The following is a 15,345-nucleotide window of genomic DNA, read 5'->3' as shown; positions in this document are numbered from 1 at the left end:
GGTCAGCCCTGCCACCACAGAGGCTCTTGCCCATGAATCTGCAGCAGCTGCCTTATCTCAGCACTCTGCCTCCAGGACCCCATGGGAGCTCCCACACATCCCACATTCCTAGGGACTCAACCAGATACAACTAATCAAAACACCCTCTGTGGGAGGGGGAAATATGAGTGTTGTCCTGTCCTGTGTAGCTTTAGCACAAAGAAGAAAACAACTGAAATGTCCTTGCAAATAAAGAACAACAAAAAATTTAGTTTACTCAACAGCACATTCTTTGAATGCCTGCAGGTCTGCAACACTAAGAGAAAGGAAAAATGTTAGCTGATCTGAGAAAATTTGTTTACTCCTGCAGTGGAAGAATAGGAGAAGGTGATGTGGCACTCTAGTCATGACTTGAGAGATCCACAAAATGCCAGTTCTTTATTAAAAACATTGGAAATGAACACATTGCTGTACTCAGAAAGGGCAAGGTGTAGCAGAGCACATTCAGGACAGCAAATGCTTTATAACTGCAAGTTGAAAGCAAAGCATCATTTGTTATCAGGTACCTTACAGTCTACATTGATGTGCTGCTTTGCACACCTTTGGCTCCCCAAAGAGCTCTCCTAGATGCTGCTTAACCATCTGGTAAGGCAACTAGCCTAGATAAAAACAAGGAGAAAAGGGGCTCTTGGCAAACATGCATCTCACTTCAAACCTCTTTGTCTCCAGGCTAGTCATGGTCTGAAAGCAAATGGCTCCTCTGCTTGTGAAAATCTCAGCTCCAAATCTCTGTCCCCAAAGTGCTCCTAATCCAAACCTGAATTTGGTGTGCATTTATTATTTCAGACAGACCTCTATCTGAGATGGATTCCTGTTCCACAGAAGCATTTTGCCATTTCCCCAACTCAGCTTAAGATGCTTGCTGTGCTGTGTGTCCCTCAGTGCTGCTGCACTCCACTGTGCTGCTGGGCTTGCAGAGCACTGCCCCTCTTGCTGTGGTTCCTGCAGGTGCCATTGCTCACCCTGTGCCCAGCTCAAGCTGTGCCAGCACATCTCAACTCTAAACAGAGTGTGCTGTGCTGGCTCAGCCTGCACTCCCCTCCCCAGCTGTCCAGTTTGTTGGTATCTCTGTCCTTGAGCAGCCCAGAACTGCTCCCAGCTCTGTCCTCATCATCAGCTCTGCCAGCTTTCTTGGTCCAGCAGCACCTTCTGACATTTTAGTGCTGGGCTCCTCTAGAGGGAAGCCTACCAATTTAGCTGATTATTTTCTGCTCTTAAACAACTGTCCTCTGAGTAAAATATTATGATTATCAAACCATTTTCACTGGGGAGCAAGCAGCTTTTAATACAAGGGGCATCGTCAGGAAAGGTCAGTTCAATTAAACAGTGAAGTACTTAGCAGGATGTAAGCTCCCACAGGAGTTATCAGCATCATTGAACAACCAATGTGAGGCCCTGCAATATGAAGCAGGCACCACCAGCTCTGGAAAGTAAATAGGTTTGGGTCCATCTGAATGGTCTCTTTTGGCTAATGAAGCTGCTGACGGCCAAAGTAATTCATCTTTACATGGGAACACAAAGCTGTGAGTGTGACAATTATGGCTTATCTGTAGAGCATGTTATTAGTTTTTTAACCATTATTCCCCTACCCCTGTCAAGCATCTCCTTGCCTCCCCTGAAATGTGTTTCTGCCTTCAGAAAATCTTTAATCCTTTCCTCAATCCCTTGGTGCTGAAGTTAGTATCACCAGGGTTCATTGTGTTTTCTCACAGTAATGTTTGTAGGGACATTTAATCTACATTTACTGGTAGGCTTTAGAGCCAGGTGTATCAGAGTCAGGTAAGCCACATAGTTGTCTTTGGAATTACTTTCCTGGATTTTTGGTTTATTTTTATTTTTTAATAAATAAAATAGAGTTTTAGATTGGCATTCCTTTACCTGAGCTAACCAGCTGTTGTTTCTATGAAGATGATTCAGGGAAATTCAGTTCTAATCCAGGCTCAGTTAGGGATTTTGACTGTTCTTTGCAGATCTTTGGCTAATCCAGAGCAGCTTTAGACCACAATGCTAAATTCCTGGCAGCTCAAACCAGAAATGTACCTGTCCCAGATTTGAAGCATAGAATAATTTGGGACAGAAGGCACCTTTAAAGTTCATCTAGTCCAGCTCCCCTGAAATGAGCAGCGTACATCTTTAGCTAGGTCAGGTTTCTCAGAACTCTGTTCAGCCTGACATTGAATGCTGCCAGAGATGGGGCATCCACCACCTCTCTGGACATTCTTGGCCAGGATTATCTGGCCTCCATTATCTTCATTGTACAAACTTTCTTTCTTAAATCTAATCTTGATATTTGAGCCCAGTTCATGCTCTCAGCTGTCCCATGTGTAGTTCAGTTTGTTCTGGACTGTGATGGAGATATGAGTCCTTGCAGGATTTATCAGTGGTCAGTTTGCTTTCTGGTTGTATCAGGAAGCTTAAAGTGCTGACAGAACTTAACAGAATCATGTTGAATTCAAAACCAAACTCCAAATTTAAGCAAGGACCTCTTGAAAGTGTAATGTTATTTTTTACGAAGAAGGGAAAATGAGGGGTGACTTCTAATTTTGTATTTTCAAGCATGCACAGGTTGTGAAAGGCCTGATGTCTGTTCAGTGGGCATAGAGAACTCCTTTTGTAGGTCTGGAGAAAAATCACAGCATGAAAGAAAGTTGGGAAAATAATCATTCATTTTATGTCTGTATCATCTTTCACGTAATAACTTGGAGAAACTTTTTTACTATTTTCTTCAAGTTTTGCCCAGTTGCCCCAGTGACATGTGTGACAATGACTTAGGATTGGTTAGCAGTGCAGGCAGCCAGCAAGGAGACATGGGGCAGACCAAGGTGCTCTAAGAGGGGATCAAGTCCCTGAACCAGTGCTGCTCAGAGACCTTGAGCCTGCACTGTGGGGAATTGAAAGCACTGCTACCTTACATCAGTATTTACACATGAATGGTGGGCTCAGGGCTCCTGGGGGCTTTTGGCAGCCTGCACCTTCCTGTGAAGGTGAGGGACTGCACAAGGATTTGACCTTTATTCCCTTCTCCTTCTTTGGCTCTGATTCTCTGAGACTGGAGGACTTAAATTGTACTCTGGTTCTCTTCCTTGTATTTGGGTTGTGGTGACTGTAGAAAACACACAGTCTCACTGTTGTGTATTCGTTACACTTAGAAGCAAAGGTGCAAGTTCCTGCCCTTGTGGATTTCACAAAACAACCTACAATCTACAATGGAATCTGAAATCAAAAGCCCCACAAATACAGCCAGAAGAGCAGTTAGGTGTCTGGAGCAAAAATAGGAAAGTGATGATGGAGCTTATGCTGGTGTGCCTGATGCTATGCAAAGCAGGAGACAAATGACTTGAAACAGGGATTTACATAGGAGCAGATACTCTGTGATATTATTTTCCTGTTTTGGTTTGTTGGGAGTTTTTTCAAAATGTACTTACGCACTACACATCAGAAAGTACTTCTTTAATCTCCTGCCTTCCATTTTAATTTGTGGTTTAGCAGTCATGTTATATGAAAAACATCTACCATCCAGCCTTTGTCTTGTTGTTCCCTTTCTGTCTCTGAAGACGTCAGGGATCAAACTACTGTCTAAGCTAATGTTCTTCTGTCACACACAAGCAGAAAAAGGGCCAGAAGAAAGTCACGAGTGACCTCTCTCCTTGCAGACTCAGTGACAGCAGGCAACAGATCTCTCCAAATGAAAGATCATGGGAATAGGGTAACAAGAACAGTCAGCATATTCCCACAGGACAATAGTCTGCCTGTTATTCAGGGTGCTGATCCTGCCAAGCTGTCTAAAACTACATGCATGAGTATTAACAGTGCCTCAGTGCCAGACATTTCCTACCTCCAAAAATACCTTTAGATAGATTATATGGGAAAGTCTCTAGCTTGCTCAAAAATTGAATTCAGCACTCAGACTCTCGGACTCTTGTATCAGTAGTGTGCACTGTGCTTCTTGAAGGCAAGAAACAACTGCATGTCAGATCCAAAGCAACAGAATTTCCTCTTCATGTGAAGGTCAGAAAGCTGCTGATACTGTTTCTTTTCTCCCAAATAGAGAGTGAAAGTGCTTGCAAGTGCATCCTTTCATCTAATCAAGAAGCCTGAACTCCAGGAGTCCATTTCTTGTGGACTTTGGGGTTATGGTCTCTTCCTGCTAAACTCATGTACTGCAGGAACCCTGTGGTCTTTAATTTTTTTAAAGGGTTGTTACCTCTTTAAGTGTTCACACACCTAATTAAAAATTTAAGGAAAAAATCCCTGGGAAGATCTATCAGCAATGCATTTCGTATCTCTGCTCAGTCCACAGCAGGTATGAATATGGGCTGTAAGGATGGGGTTTGTTGGCAAACAGTTGAAAGGTTTCAACATACATTTGGACTCTGAGATCTTGAGCTCAGCCACTTTACAGCAGCCCAAGATGACATAGCAGCAGATATCTTACAGTGAAAATTACTGAGGCATGGAAAATTGTTTATCTGTCCAGTATATGTTCTCTAGGTCAGCATCCAAGCAGGGTTGATGTTCCCTATCTCAGCATAGCCACCTTTACTCAGAAGCTGAGTTCTGCTTGTTTCTGCAGGCTATATCCTGCATTGTCACCATCTCCTATAGAACACAGAATGCTCCACTGAAATAGAATTCCTTCTGCTGCTTGAGGGGTTCTGCAGGTTCTTCTCCTCAGTACAGTTCAGCTTTTTGGCAGATTTTTTTCATGGAGAAAACAAGGAGGAAGCTGCTGACAGCCTGCAGATGTTAGGGTGTTGACCAAAAGGTTAAGTAGTTACACCTCATAGATGTAACACAGCATGCACAGGAGGGAAAAACCTCATCTTCATTGCTGTGACTCCTACATATTGTATTGTTTGGAAAAGAAATGCCAGTCTCCTGAATGCTGCAGAAGGTTGTCCCCTCCTCCCAAGCAAAACCTTTTCACTTGGGCTTTTTGCCAGTAGCCAGGATTTGGCCCATATTGAGAGAATCAGCCTCTTAGCCATGATCATTGTTCTCAAACCTAAAGCTGCTCATATGGCGTTAGACTCCTGGCAGCCCACTCTTGTCTCCCAGGATAGCCCTTGCTATATTTAGGACTAAATCCTCCTGCAGTACCAGGCTGACCCCTTAACTGCACAGCACTCAACAACCCTTTGCCTCTAGTCCTCTGCACTGCGTCTGCCACAGGCCCTCGACAGCTCTGCCCTCACATTTGTGTTTGAAGATATGAAGTAAACCAGTTGTCTCATCAATTTACAGAGGAGCCATAGCTAAATTTATGTAGCACTTTTATCAATGTGCTTTTCCATGAAAGATTTACATTGTGTTTCCAACTATGTATCTACAGGGCTAAACAAAGGATTTCTGTGTATTACTCAAAATGAGCTCTCATTGCTTGCAGTTATCCCTCTTGCTAAGGCTCTTTCTTACATTCCTGTGCCTTTAGCCCAGTGTAATTTCATTTGTGGGCTGAAAAAAAAACCTATGTTTTTTAGTTTAGCATGGAGGTTAGTATATATTACAGGATAATTATTCATCTTTTTTTCCCTTAGTGGTAAAAGTAACTTGGTTGAGTGTGAAGAAAATGCACCAGCTAAAATTTGGTGTAAATTATCACGTCCCTTGAATACTTGAGAGTGGCAAAAAAGATACTGCTCAGATTTTCCAGACCTATTGACTTGTAGGCCAAGACCCTTATGTGCCATTTAGCAACCTGAAGCTTTTCTTTTTGAACCACAAATCCAGGAAAGCCTTGCAGTCCCGCAGCAGCTGGAGCACCCAGTCCCGCCTGGCCCTGCTAGATGGCAGCACTGCCGGGTACCAGAGAGGCTCCAGGAAGGGGCTCACCCTGGCTAATGCAGGCAGGCATTAACTGCAGGCAGGCAGCTCAAAGGGGCACTACAGCATTTTTGACAAGAGTGAAATCCTAAATGCAGAGACCAGAATAAGCAGATCCAGAAGAGCTCATAGTGGGGATTTGGAAACATTAAAGGGAATTGGAATAAAACATATGTATTTCCCTGCTTTTTTGCCCCCACTGGTGTTTTCCCATCAAGTTCAATCAGGGCGAATGTGAAGGTCTCTTCTTCAGCTTCTAGAGCTGATGCAACAATTTTTACTGTTTTTTCTAAAGTGCATTTTAGCACCATCAGTTAGGTTGAATACAGTTGATCATAATTGCTTCTAAAAAGTGTTGCATTCAGTTTTGGCCCAAGTAACTGCTTAAAGAGGAGTAGGTCTCCTTTCCTTTCTTTGGCTTTTTGGAAGATGCTGGTGGCAGTGTGGTAGGGTGTCCTACTAGTCAAACAGTATTCTTGAAGATGAACTGGGAAGAGTACAGCAGAGTTAACAGGACACATCTCTAAGAACCCATGAGTAGCAGGTTTTGCTGACTGCAGTGTGTGTGTGTGCTGGCACAGGGGTTAACCTCAGCTCCTCTGCCACAAAGTCTGTGCAGAGCAGAGGTGCCAACAGGCAGGCACTAGACTGCTGCCAAGTCTAATTGAAAGGTGCAGCAGTCACACACCATGTGCTTTCTCCTTCCCACGTCCTCTTTGTGCTACAGAGACAGCTCTTCCAAAAACAAACTCCAGGCAGGTTCTCAGCTGGCATCTCTTCCCATCCTTCCTGCAAAGGCCACAAGGCCTTCACTCAGGCAGCACTCTCTCATGTGTGAATCTGCAGTAAATTCCTCCCCAGTGCCAAGTATGCAGGTAGCATAAATATTAGCATTCATTGCAGTATGCTGTTATTTAGTTTGTTGTTTAATCTACTGCTTTACATTGCTTGTGGCCTTTTATTTTAATGGATTTGCCTGACCTGCTGCAAATCTCCTTTGCAGATGGCCAGAGGTTCAGCTTGCAGTACAAGAGGGGTTTCCAAATCAGCTCTCACTGGTTAATAGTGTTGGTGACAGGGTGAAGGAGTGCTCCAAAAGATAGCTACAGCAAGGAGGTTTCTGACCATTTATGAAAGGTGAAGTGGACCCTTGCAGCTCAAATGCATCCCAGCAGCTATCTAGCCTTAGTGTAAACCCCCAAAATGAGCTAAAAATCATGGAATAGAATAATTTAAGTGGGAAAATACCTTCAAGACCATGAAGTACAACCTTTGACCAAACACCACCATGCCAATTAAATCAGAATACTAAGTGCCACCTCCACTAATTTCTTGAACACTTCCAGGGCTGATGACTCCACTGTGTCCCTGGGCAGCCCATTGCATTGCTTAACCATCCTTTTAGTGAAAAAAATTATTCCTGATGTCCAATCTGAACTTCTGCTTGCATAGTTTGAGGCTATTTCTTCTCATTCTGTTTCTGGCTGCCTTGGAGAAGAGGCTGACCCCCACCTTGCTACTCCCTCCTTTTAGACAGCTGTAGATAGTGATAGGTCTCCTCTGAGCCTCATTTTCTCCAGGGTAAACAACCCCAGCTCCCTCAGCTGCTCCTCATATAAGTGACTTTCTAGACCCATCACCATTTTCATTGCCCTCCTCTGGACATGTTCCAGCACCTCAATTTCTTTCTTGCAGTGAGGGGCTCAAAACTGGGCACAGGGTTCAAGGTGGGGCCTCACCAGCCCTGAATACAGGGACTATATTCACTGCCCTGGTCCTGCTGGCCACACTGCTCCTGATAGAAGCCAGGATGCCCTTGGCCACCTGGGCATACACTGGCTCATGTTCAGCTGCTGTTTGCCAGCACCCCCAGGTCCTTTCCTGCCAGGCAGCTTCCAGTCACTCATTCCCCAGCCTAAACCCCTGCCTGGGGCTGTTTGACCCAAGTGCAGGATCTGGCACTTGACCTTACTGAGCCTCTTATCATTGGCCTTGGCCAATTGATCCAGCCTGTCCATATCCCTCTGCAGAGCCTTCCAGCAGATCAACACTTCCTCCCAGCTTAGTGTCATCTGTGAATTGGCTGATGGTGCACTTTGTCCCCTCATCCAAATAAAGACATTTAACAGGGCTGACCCCAATACTAAGCCCTAGGGTCACTACTGGTGACTGGCTGCCAGGATGTAACTCCATTCACCACCACTCTCTCTGCCCAGCCATTTTGATGGTTTTTAACCCAGCAAAGAGTGCACCTTTCCAAACTGGGGGTTGCCACCTTCTCCAGAAGAAGGCCATAGGAGACAGTATTGTAGGTTTTGCTGAAATCCAGGTAGGCTTAATCCACAGCCTTTTCCTCATCCACCAGGCAGGTCACCTGGTTGTAAAAGGAGATCAGGTTGTTCAGGCTTTTCCTATACCCAATCACTTGGCTGGACCCAATCACTTGGTTGTTACATACATGCTGTGTCATGGTAGTCAAGATGATCTGTTCCATAAATGTGCTATATTGAAAACCTGTGCTTGAAGTGAGCAAAGAATTTGCAATTTCTCCTTATTCCCCATCATCATCTAAAGTTTGCAGTTGTGTTTAGGCACGAACAGGGAAAAATTTCTGCCAGCAAATTCAAATTTAAGGGCTTTCTGGAATGGAGCTGGTGTTCAGAGTTCATGAGAGCATTGTGCTTAGCCTTTACAACTCCAAAAAATCTCAAGTCTGTCACAAAATATCAAGATTAAATTACTGGTGAAATTAGGAATGGATGTTTAACCACAGATTCTCTTCTTGTCTCATATACACAACCCAGAGGAAAGAACCAAGGATTCCTCCTACAAAGAAACATTCTCAACAGAGAACATAATTCCTGGGATCTATCTCGTGCCTTGTGTGAGTCAGATGTTATTATTTTTTTATCATTCAGGTTTTTTCCCACATTTTTTCTTGAGTGCTCCCAAGGTTCTGCTTATCTGGCAGCCGTGTCCTCCTCAGGGTCACTGTGCTTTGACTGTGAGGGGGAAGAGAGACCTGAGATCACATTGCAGCACATCGATTTGGAGCAGGTGCAGCTTTGAGATGGTTTCTGCTATCTCAGCCACCTCCCACATTCCCGTCTGGATTGCAAACTTTATTTTTTCTTCCCCTTTTCCACTCTTGTCAGGAATAATTTACAAAGCCTGTCCTTCATCTCTTTCCAAAGGTAAAGTTCGTGGAAGGAAAATAGCCAAAAGATGCTGAACCTTATCAGGGCTAATTTCCCTGCACTTAAGCTGTCAGCTGTCAGGGGTGGGATTTCCTGTTGATTTCACATAATTATAAAAGAGAATTTTTTTGTGATTTATCTCATTTATTCATTTTTTTCTAGAAGGGACAATATTTCCCTCTTTTGTACTGTTTGCTCTTCTTTATACCATGTAATGGTTGTGGTAAGTGGAATAGTTACGTTGTCTGAAGTGTAACTCTCATGACAGAAGACCAGGCACAGAGAGTATGCTCAGCCCCCAGGACCACTGCCTACTTTTCCCCACTGTGGAGGAGATCTGATTCAGGAGTATAAAACACAAAGGAGGGTCTTCCTTTTTCTCACATGGAAGCAGATCCCATTGCTTCTGTTGCCTTGGTTCAAGAACAGGGCAACAACAGTCATGGGGGATGTTTGATAGCAAACCCATTCTGCTTTCAGGAGTCTTGTAAGGCATTTGTTTGCTTCCTGGAGATGAAATCCACTGCACTTACAAAAGCAGGTTCTTGTGTCTCTCTCCATGTGAGACTGACATTTCCCAATGTGCATCCCTTGTCACAGGGGAGTATCAGTACAGCCAGCACTCATCAGCTGCATGCTGTGTGAGGGACTGAGTGACTGGTCAGTCAAAAAGCCAGCTTGCCATGTAAGTCAGTCCCTGTCTCTGCAGTGGCTGGAGATGGCAGCTTGGTGCCCAGAAAGCTGGCAAGGCTGCAGGGGAAACCAGTGGGACACGTGATGCCTGTCAACTGCTGGCTAAATATTGAAAGAGTTTTTCCCTGCCTTTTATCTGGTTTAATAAGCTACCTTGTTTAATGGTTTAATAGGTCACTTGGGCAGTTTTGTTAGATGAGTGTTTTAAATCCTTGGGTTAGTGATGTAACTCCCTAAAGGATTGTTGTCTTAGGGCTGGAACAGGGAGCTGTGAGACTGAACCATACTTGGGAAGGGGTACACAGCAATGGCTGGGAGAGGCTACAGCAGCTAGATGAAATGGTCCTCTTGCTCTTGTGCAGATAGGACACAGGAGCTTCCCATGGCACTTGTAAAGAAGTGTTGCAGTGATAATTCTGGACAGACTGCTCAGAGTGCAAGAGACTGCAATGTCCAGAGCTGCACACAGGTGATGGATTTACTTTTTCTATTTAGGGAACCAGCAGTAGTGAGCTCATTACCCTGTAATAAACAACAAAATGGAGAATTATCTCAGTATAAGGATGGAAAAGCTCAAATTTCTTAGCAGCACTGTCACGTAATGTCAGGGAGATTGTGCATGTTTACAAAGTGCATTGCACTGGGAGATTTCAGTCTTTAATGTGGGTGTCCTTTCTTTCCACCATGTGATAAAAAGGTGCAAAAAAACCAGCTTCTCAGTAAAATAAGAAGTGAGAGACCAGTGGGTTGCAATGATCCAAAGTGAGCTAAAAAATCCATGACAGAGAAGGACAAGACAATTTGCACAAGTTGCGCAGAGCAACTAAATCCAAGCCCACACCTCTGCCTGTTGCTCAGGCTTCCACAGATGAATATGACCAGTTGTTAGATCTCCAGTAGCCTACAATGTATTTATGAAATGAGGAGCTGCTAAACACTAGCTGTAGGTTCTCCCTAGGACGTAGCAGATTTCAGAATGCATAAGAAAATCACTTGGTGGCAAAGAACAGAGTAGGCTATAGATCAAAACAAATGTTCCAGCCACCGGCTTTTCCCATCCTGTAGCTAGGTTTGATGTGTAAGTGGGCCAGACACACACCACAGCCACAATTTTAGCAGAAATCTTCATGATGCAGTCTCAGTAGGGATTTTCACTGTAGCAAAGCAAGTTGTCCTGTACTGTTGCAAATTGGAAGGCAGTCTTTGCTGACCTAAGCAACTGGCTCAGATTTCCAGTAGGTACTTCAGAAATGCAGTGTCATAAAATAAATTCCTAGTGTATCATTCATTCCTTCAGTCTAGAGATTGTTGAAAGCAAGCCCTTGAATTTGGACAATTAAAAAGTAAATTTGCTTCTGAAGCTGTGCATGTCCCTCCTTTTTCTATGCCCAATCTTCTTTCTTCATTAGCATTCAAAGCCTAGGAATAATTATTCCCTGTTTGATTATATCTGTGGTGAACAGCTGAAAGGTAGCAGTGTTGCTGTTTAGGGATTCCAAGATGTGAAAAGCAGAGAAAATGCTTCATACCAATTAGCTAACTGCAGTGGCAGCAGGGCTGTTGCTGTCCAATAGTCCCATTTCAGGGAAGGACTTCAGTTAAGAAGATAGCTACGTGGTTTATTTAATCTCAGAATTGAAGCAATTTTCCTTCTGACCACCAGATACTGAATTTATACTGTTTTAAGGTCAAATACATGAAGTTGCCTTGTCATGAGCAAGAGTGATAGCTGTTGCTGGCATGCAGATTGCTGGTATGGCCAGCCTCATGTGTTCTCCTTTGCTTTTGTCTGTGTGGCAATGAAAACTGAAGGTTATTTTTCAAAAATGTTAGCATCATGTTTCAGACAAGACTCAGTTGTCTGACCACTGGTAAAGAAACTACTTGGAGCCCAAAGACAGTGAAAAAATTAATCACATCTATCAAAATGTTAATATAAATACCCCTGTCACTCACCATGTTGCCTCAGCCTCAGCATCTTCCTGCCCACCTCAGCACCTGTCCCACCAGCACCCTGCATGCACTGGCTGCTGCAAGGAGAACCACTAAGAGGATGAAGGCTCTGGAGGCCCTTCAGGCCTGTTGATGGGCTACAAGGCACCCACTTACTCATCAGACTCCCATGGTCCTGGAAAAGCACCAGTTAGGTGGGTTTGTTTTCCAGGTAGTTACAAAGAACTCATTAGGAGGACATGGCATCTTGGAAACCTTAAAGAGGTAGCAGTACAGGCAAACTGGTTGAGGTATGATTGGGTTTAAATCAACAAGGTTCTGAGTTTATGCTTCTTGAAGTATTTAAGGGAGAACTGATGGTGAAAATCCTTATTCACATGAGAGAATAGAAACCTTTTGATGATCATTTCCATGATGTGCATTATCTTCCCTCTCCTTGTCTTAGGGCATACTAAGCTCATTCTGTCCTGCTTAAATAGAACAAATGTCCCACAGCTGGATGTCAAATCTCGTGGCAATGCTGTACATGAAAAATATGAAACTGTGCCTACCATGTGTTTTTTCTGAAGCAAGAAGGATGACGGTTGCTAAATAGCTTTATATGAAGCATAAAAATATAAAGCATATAAATAGCTTTATATGAAGCATAAAAATATAAAGCATATAAATAGCTGTATATGTCAGCAGCAGCTGACAGAACGACAGGACACAGTCTTGAGCTGCGCCAAGGGAAACATAAGTTGGATATTAGGGAAAAGTTTTTTACGGAAAGAGTGATCAAGTACTGGAATTGTCTGCCCGGGGAGGTGGTGGAGTCACCATCCCTGGATGTGTTTAAATAAAGACTGGACGTGGCACTCAGTGCCATTGTTTAGTTGTGTTAGGGCATGGGTTGGACTCGATAATCTTGGAGGTCTCTTCCAACCTAGTGATTCTGTGGTGAACAGTTCTATTGCAAAATCTTGTGCTGTCCTTTGGATAGATAGTGCTGTACAAATGAGGATCTGTCAAGACTAAAAGCAAGTATGAAAATTATCCAGTAATAATTGTTCCACACCAGGATGTAGCTCAAAGAATACATTTATGCTGTGTCGAAGGAAAACCAGTGGTCCTCATAGGACTATACCAAATAGTGTAAGAAAGCTGAATTAAGCAGTTCTTCTGTGTATAGACAGGTCATTGCTAATTACCCATGATGATGAAGATAAGGGAATTCTGCTTGGCTTGTTAACACACTGAAATAAGCTATGTGACTTCTGTCTGGTTTGGTTCTTCTAAAGTTTCATGTAGAATGGCTTTAGGGCAGGAGAGAATATTTCACGTTGTATAATTCACTATAGATAAAACTGCTCATTAACTCTATAAAAGTGCTTTCTTGGGCAGAGTCTAAGAGAAAGGTCCAAGGTGCCTGTTTTTCTCTTGAGCTCCTTTAGTGTGTTTTCTGTCATTATTTGGTAAAAGTATTTTAATTTGATTTTCTTGGTGTCTGGAATGATATCTTCTGTAAATCCAGGGATAACTAGGAGAAAAGCTGGCTGTGTTAAGGGATTCTCAGCAGGAAAGTAAAGCTTAGCAAGGAAATTAGAAAAGGATATGTATTAAGTTCTGCTGCAATGAAACACCACTTTTTTAATTTGAAGATACACCTAGTAAGAGTAAATTGGTAACAGCATTTTAACTTAAGAGAAGACCCTATGAGAGAGACTCATCCAATGTAACTTTATACACGTGATGTAGCCATCCACACTGGAGCTAGTCATATAACCTCCCTGCATAGTCACCACAGATACGGGTTTTTTCAGGACATGAACACATTGGCTTACTTGAGTGCATGTCTAAAGTGGAGATGAAATGTGTGCAAGCATCTGTTCGCCTCCATGAACAGGAAGGGAATGCTGGGTGATTGTTCAAGTATCTGCAACTGGTAAAATGACACCTAATCTATGAGACAATTTCTGGTGTTTATTTCTTCTTCCCAGGACAGGCACTTTCTTATAATTTGAGGACTTCAGAGAGTTGCAATCTTTGCAGAATAATCCTGATGAGCGAATAATGTGTGCCAGCCTTTGGGGTGAGGGTCATCTCTTTGTTTTGTGTTCATACAGCCTCAGGCACAGCAGGATCCTGCCCCAGGATGGACCTCATGTACACTACCACAACACAGATAATCAATAATAGCAGGCTTATTTAGAACTCTGATCAGTCTCTCTTCCTTCCAATTCTCCATGTTTTAAGTCCCTGTGATGTCTAAATGAGGTTTGATAACAATTCTCTGTCTCTCCTTTCCCCCATCCCGCAGGAGCACATTTACAAGCTGATGAAGAGTGACAGCTACGCGCGCTTTCTGCGTTCGAACGCTTACCAGGACTTACTGCTGGCGAAGAAGAAGGTACCTGTTGGAAAGGACATGCCTGCATCTCCTAGCACCTCTTGATTCTCGCCTGCTGCTTGCTGCTAGTGTGAAAGTGAAAATATTGTTTCTTTTCTTTTGGGTTTTTTTTGTTTTTTTTTTTTTTTTTTTTGCTTTAAGAAGGGAATGAGCACTTTTGTCTTCTTCACTGGGGGCATGGCATCTGTGTGCACAGCCTCAGCATGAGTTTTTGGGGAAAACATGGTGGCCCACGATAAAAGTAGTATGGAGAGATGTATGTCTGGTACAGCTGTCTCCCAAACTCAATGCAGGCAAATACAAATTGTATTACCTCTTTCTCATGGAAAAGGCAGTATGTGATATGAGAAGCAGGACCCATCAATCTGTTCATTACTGGTGCAAAATTCACCTCTTAAGGTTTTCACCTCCCTAGGGTGCTCACTATGTGATATTCCCTTTGGATGCCTTGCCTATAGAACTCCCTGCAGCAATTTCCATATTCCTTCCTCTACATTTTGCCTCCCCAGAGATGCTTTATTTTCCCCAGAGACAGGAAATAATTGCAATGCATGTAGTAATCAAAAATTCCAGCTGCATTGTCTCACAGGAAATCTGAGTTTGAGCTCTTCTTAGCCTTTTTAGAATCTGCATGAGCTCTTCCAGCACCATGATTCTGTCAGGAGCCCCCCAGATCAAGGTAGCAAAGGAGTGGTTACATAGAGTTACAACTCCTGTCCCCGAGTCTCCTCTTCCTTAGGGATCTGGAAGATAAGCTACTAATTTCTGCATTTGTGGCTGTGCTCAAATTCTTCCTGCAACTCCTGCTTAATTCCCACAGCTCTATGTGTCTATCTGTGTGCATGTGCATGCCATGTACATGTGTGTATGTCCCACTTGCATTTGGCTCCCAGGACTGAACATAAGCTGACTCCTGCAGCCTCAGTGTGTGGTTTCCCATCACCATCTTCCCTGCTGTTTTTCTGCTGCATTCTCTGTGTGCTGCCAAATTACATTGCATCGGCACAATACAATGAAATCCCAGTGGTATTTTTGTCCTGATTGTCATTGTGTGCCCTAAAAGCATGCATATGGTGACAAAAGGAGACAAGCCCCTCTGTCTGCTGTGCCTGAGACTACTGGCAGGTGGATTAGCGAAAGGTAGTGGAGGGCAGCAGTCAGCCTTCTGTTTCAAAATGTCTGGTCTGAGACAGCATAAACCAGTGCTGCCTACTTTTAAAAGGGTTAGACCTGACTTATTTCAGAGACTGG

General features: G+C 43.5%; 1 protein-coding gene across 4 annotated transcripts in view; it reads left to right on the top strand.

Moving 5' to 3' along the window:
- The window catches only part of RGS6 (regulator of G protein signaling 6), a 261,346-nt gene that overhangs the window by 220,292 nt on the left and 25,709 nt on the right, over positions 1 to 15,345 (top strand). For all 4 annotated transcript variants that reach the window (XM_079309854.1, XM_079309855.1, XM_079309853.1 and 1 more), the window contains exon 16: positions 14,005 to 14,094. In XM_079309854.1, coding sequence (XP_079165980.1) covers positions 14,005 to 14,094 — 90 coding nt within the window. The remainder of the gene's footprint in view (positions 1 to 14,004; positions 14,095 to 15,345) is intronic.

This window comes from Erithacus rubecula (genome assembly GCF_903797595.1).
Source record: "Erithacus rubecula genome assembly, chromosome: 6".
NCBI lineage: Eukaryota > Metazoa > Chordata > Aves > Passeriformes > Muscicapidae > Erithacus > Erithacus rubecula.
Note: the sequence above shows the minus strand (reverse complement) of the source record. Positions and strands in the feature narration are given on the sequence as shown.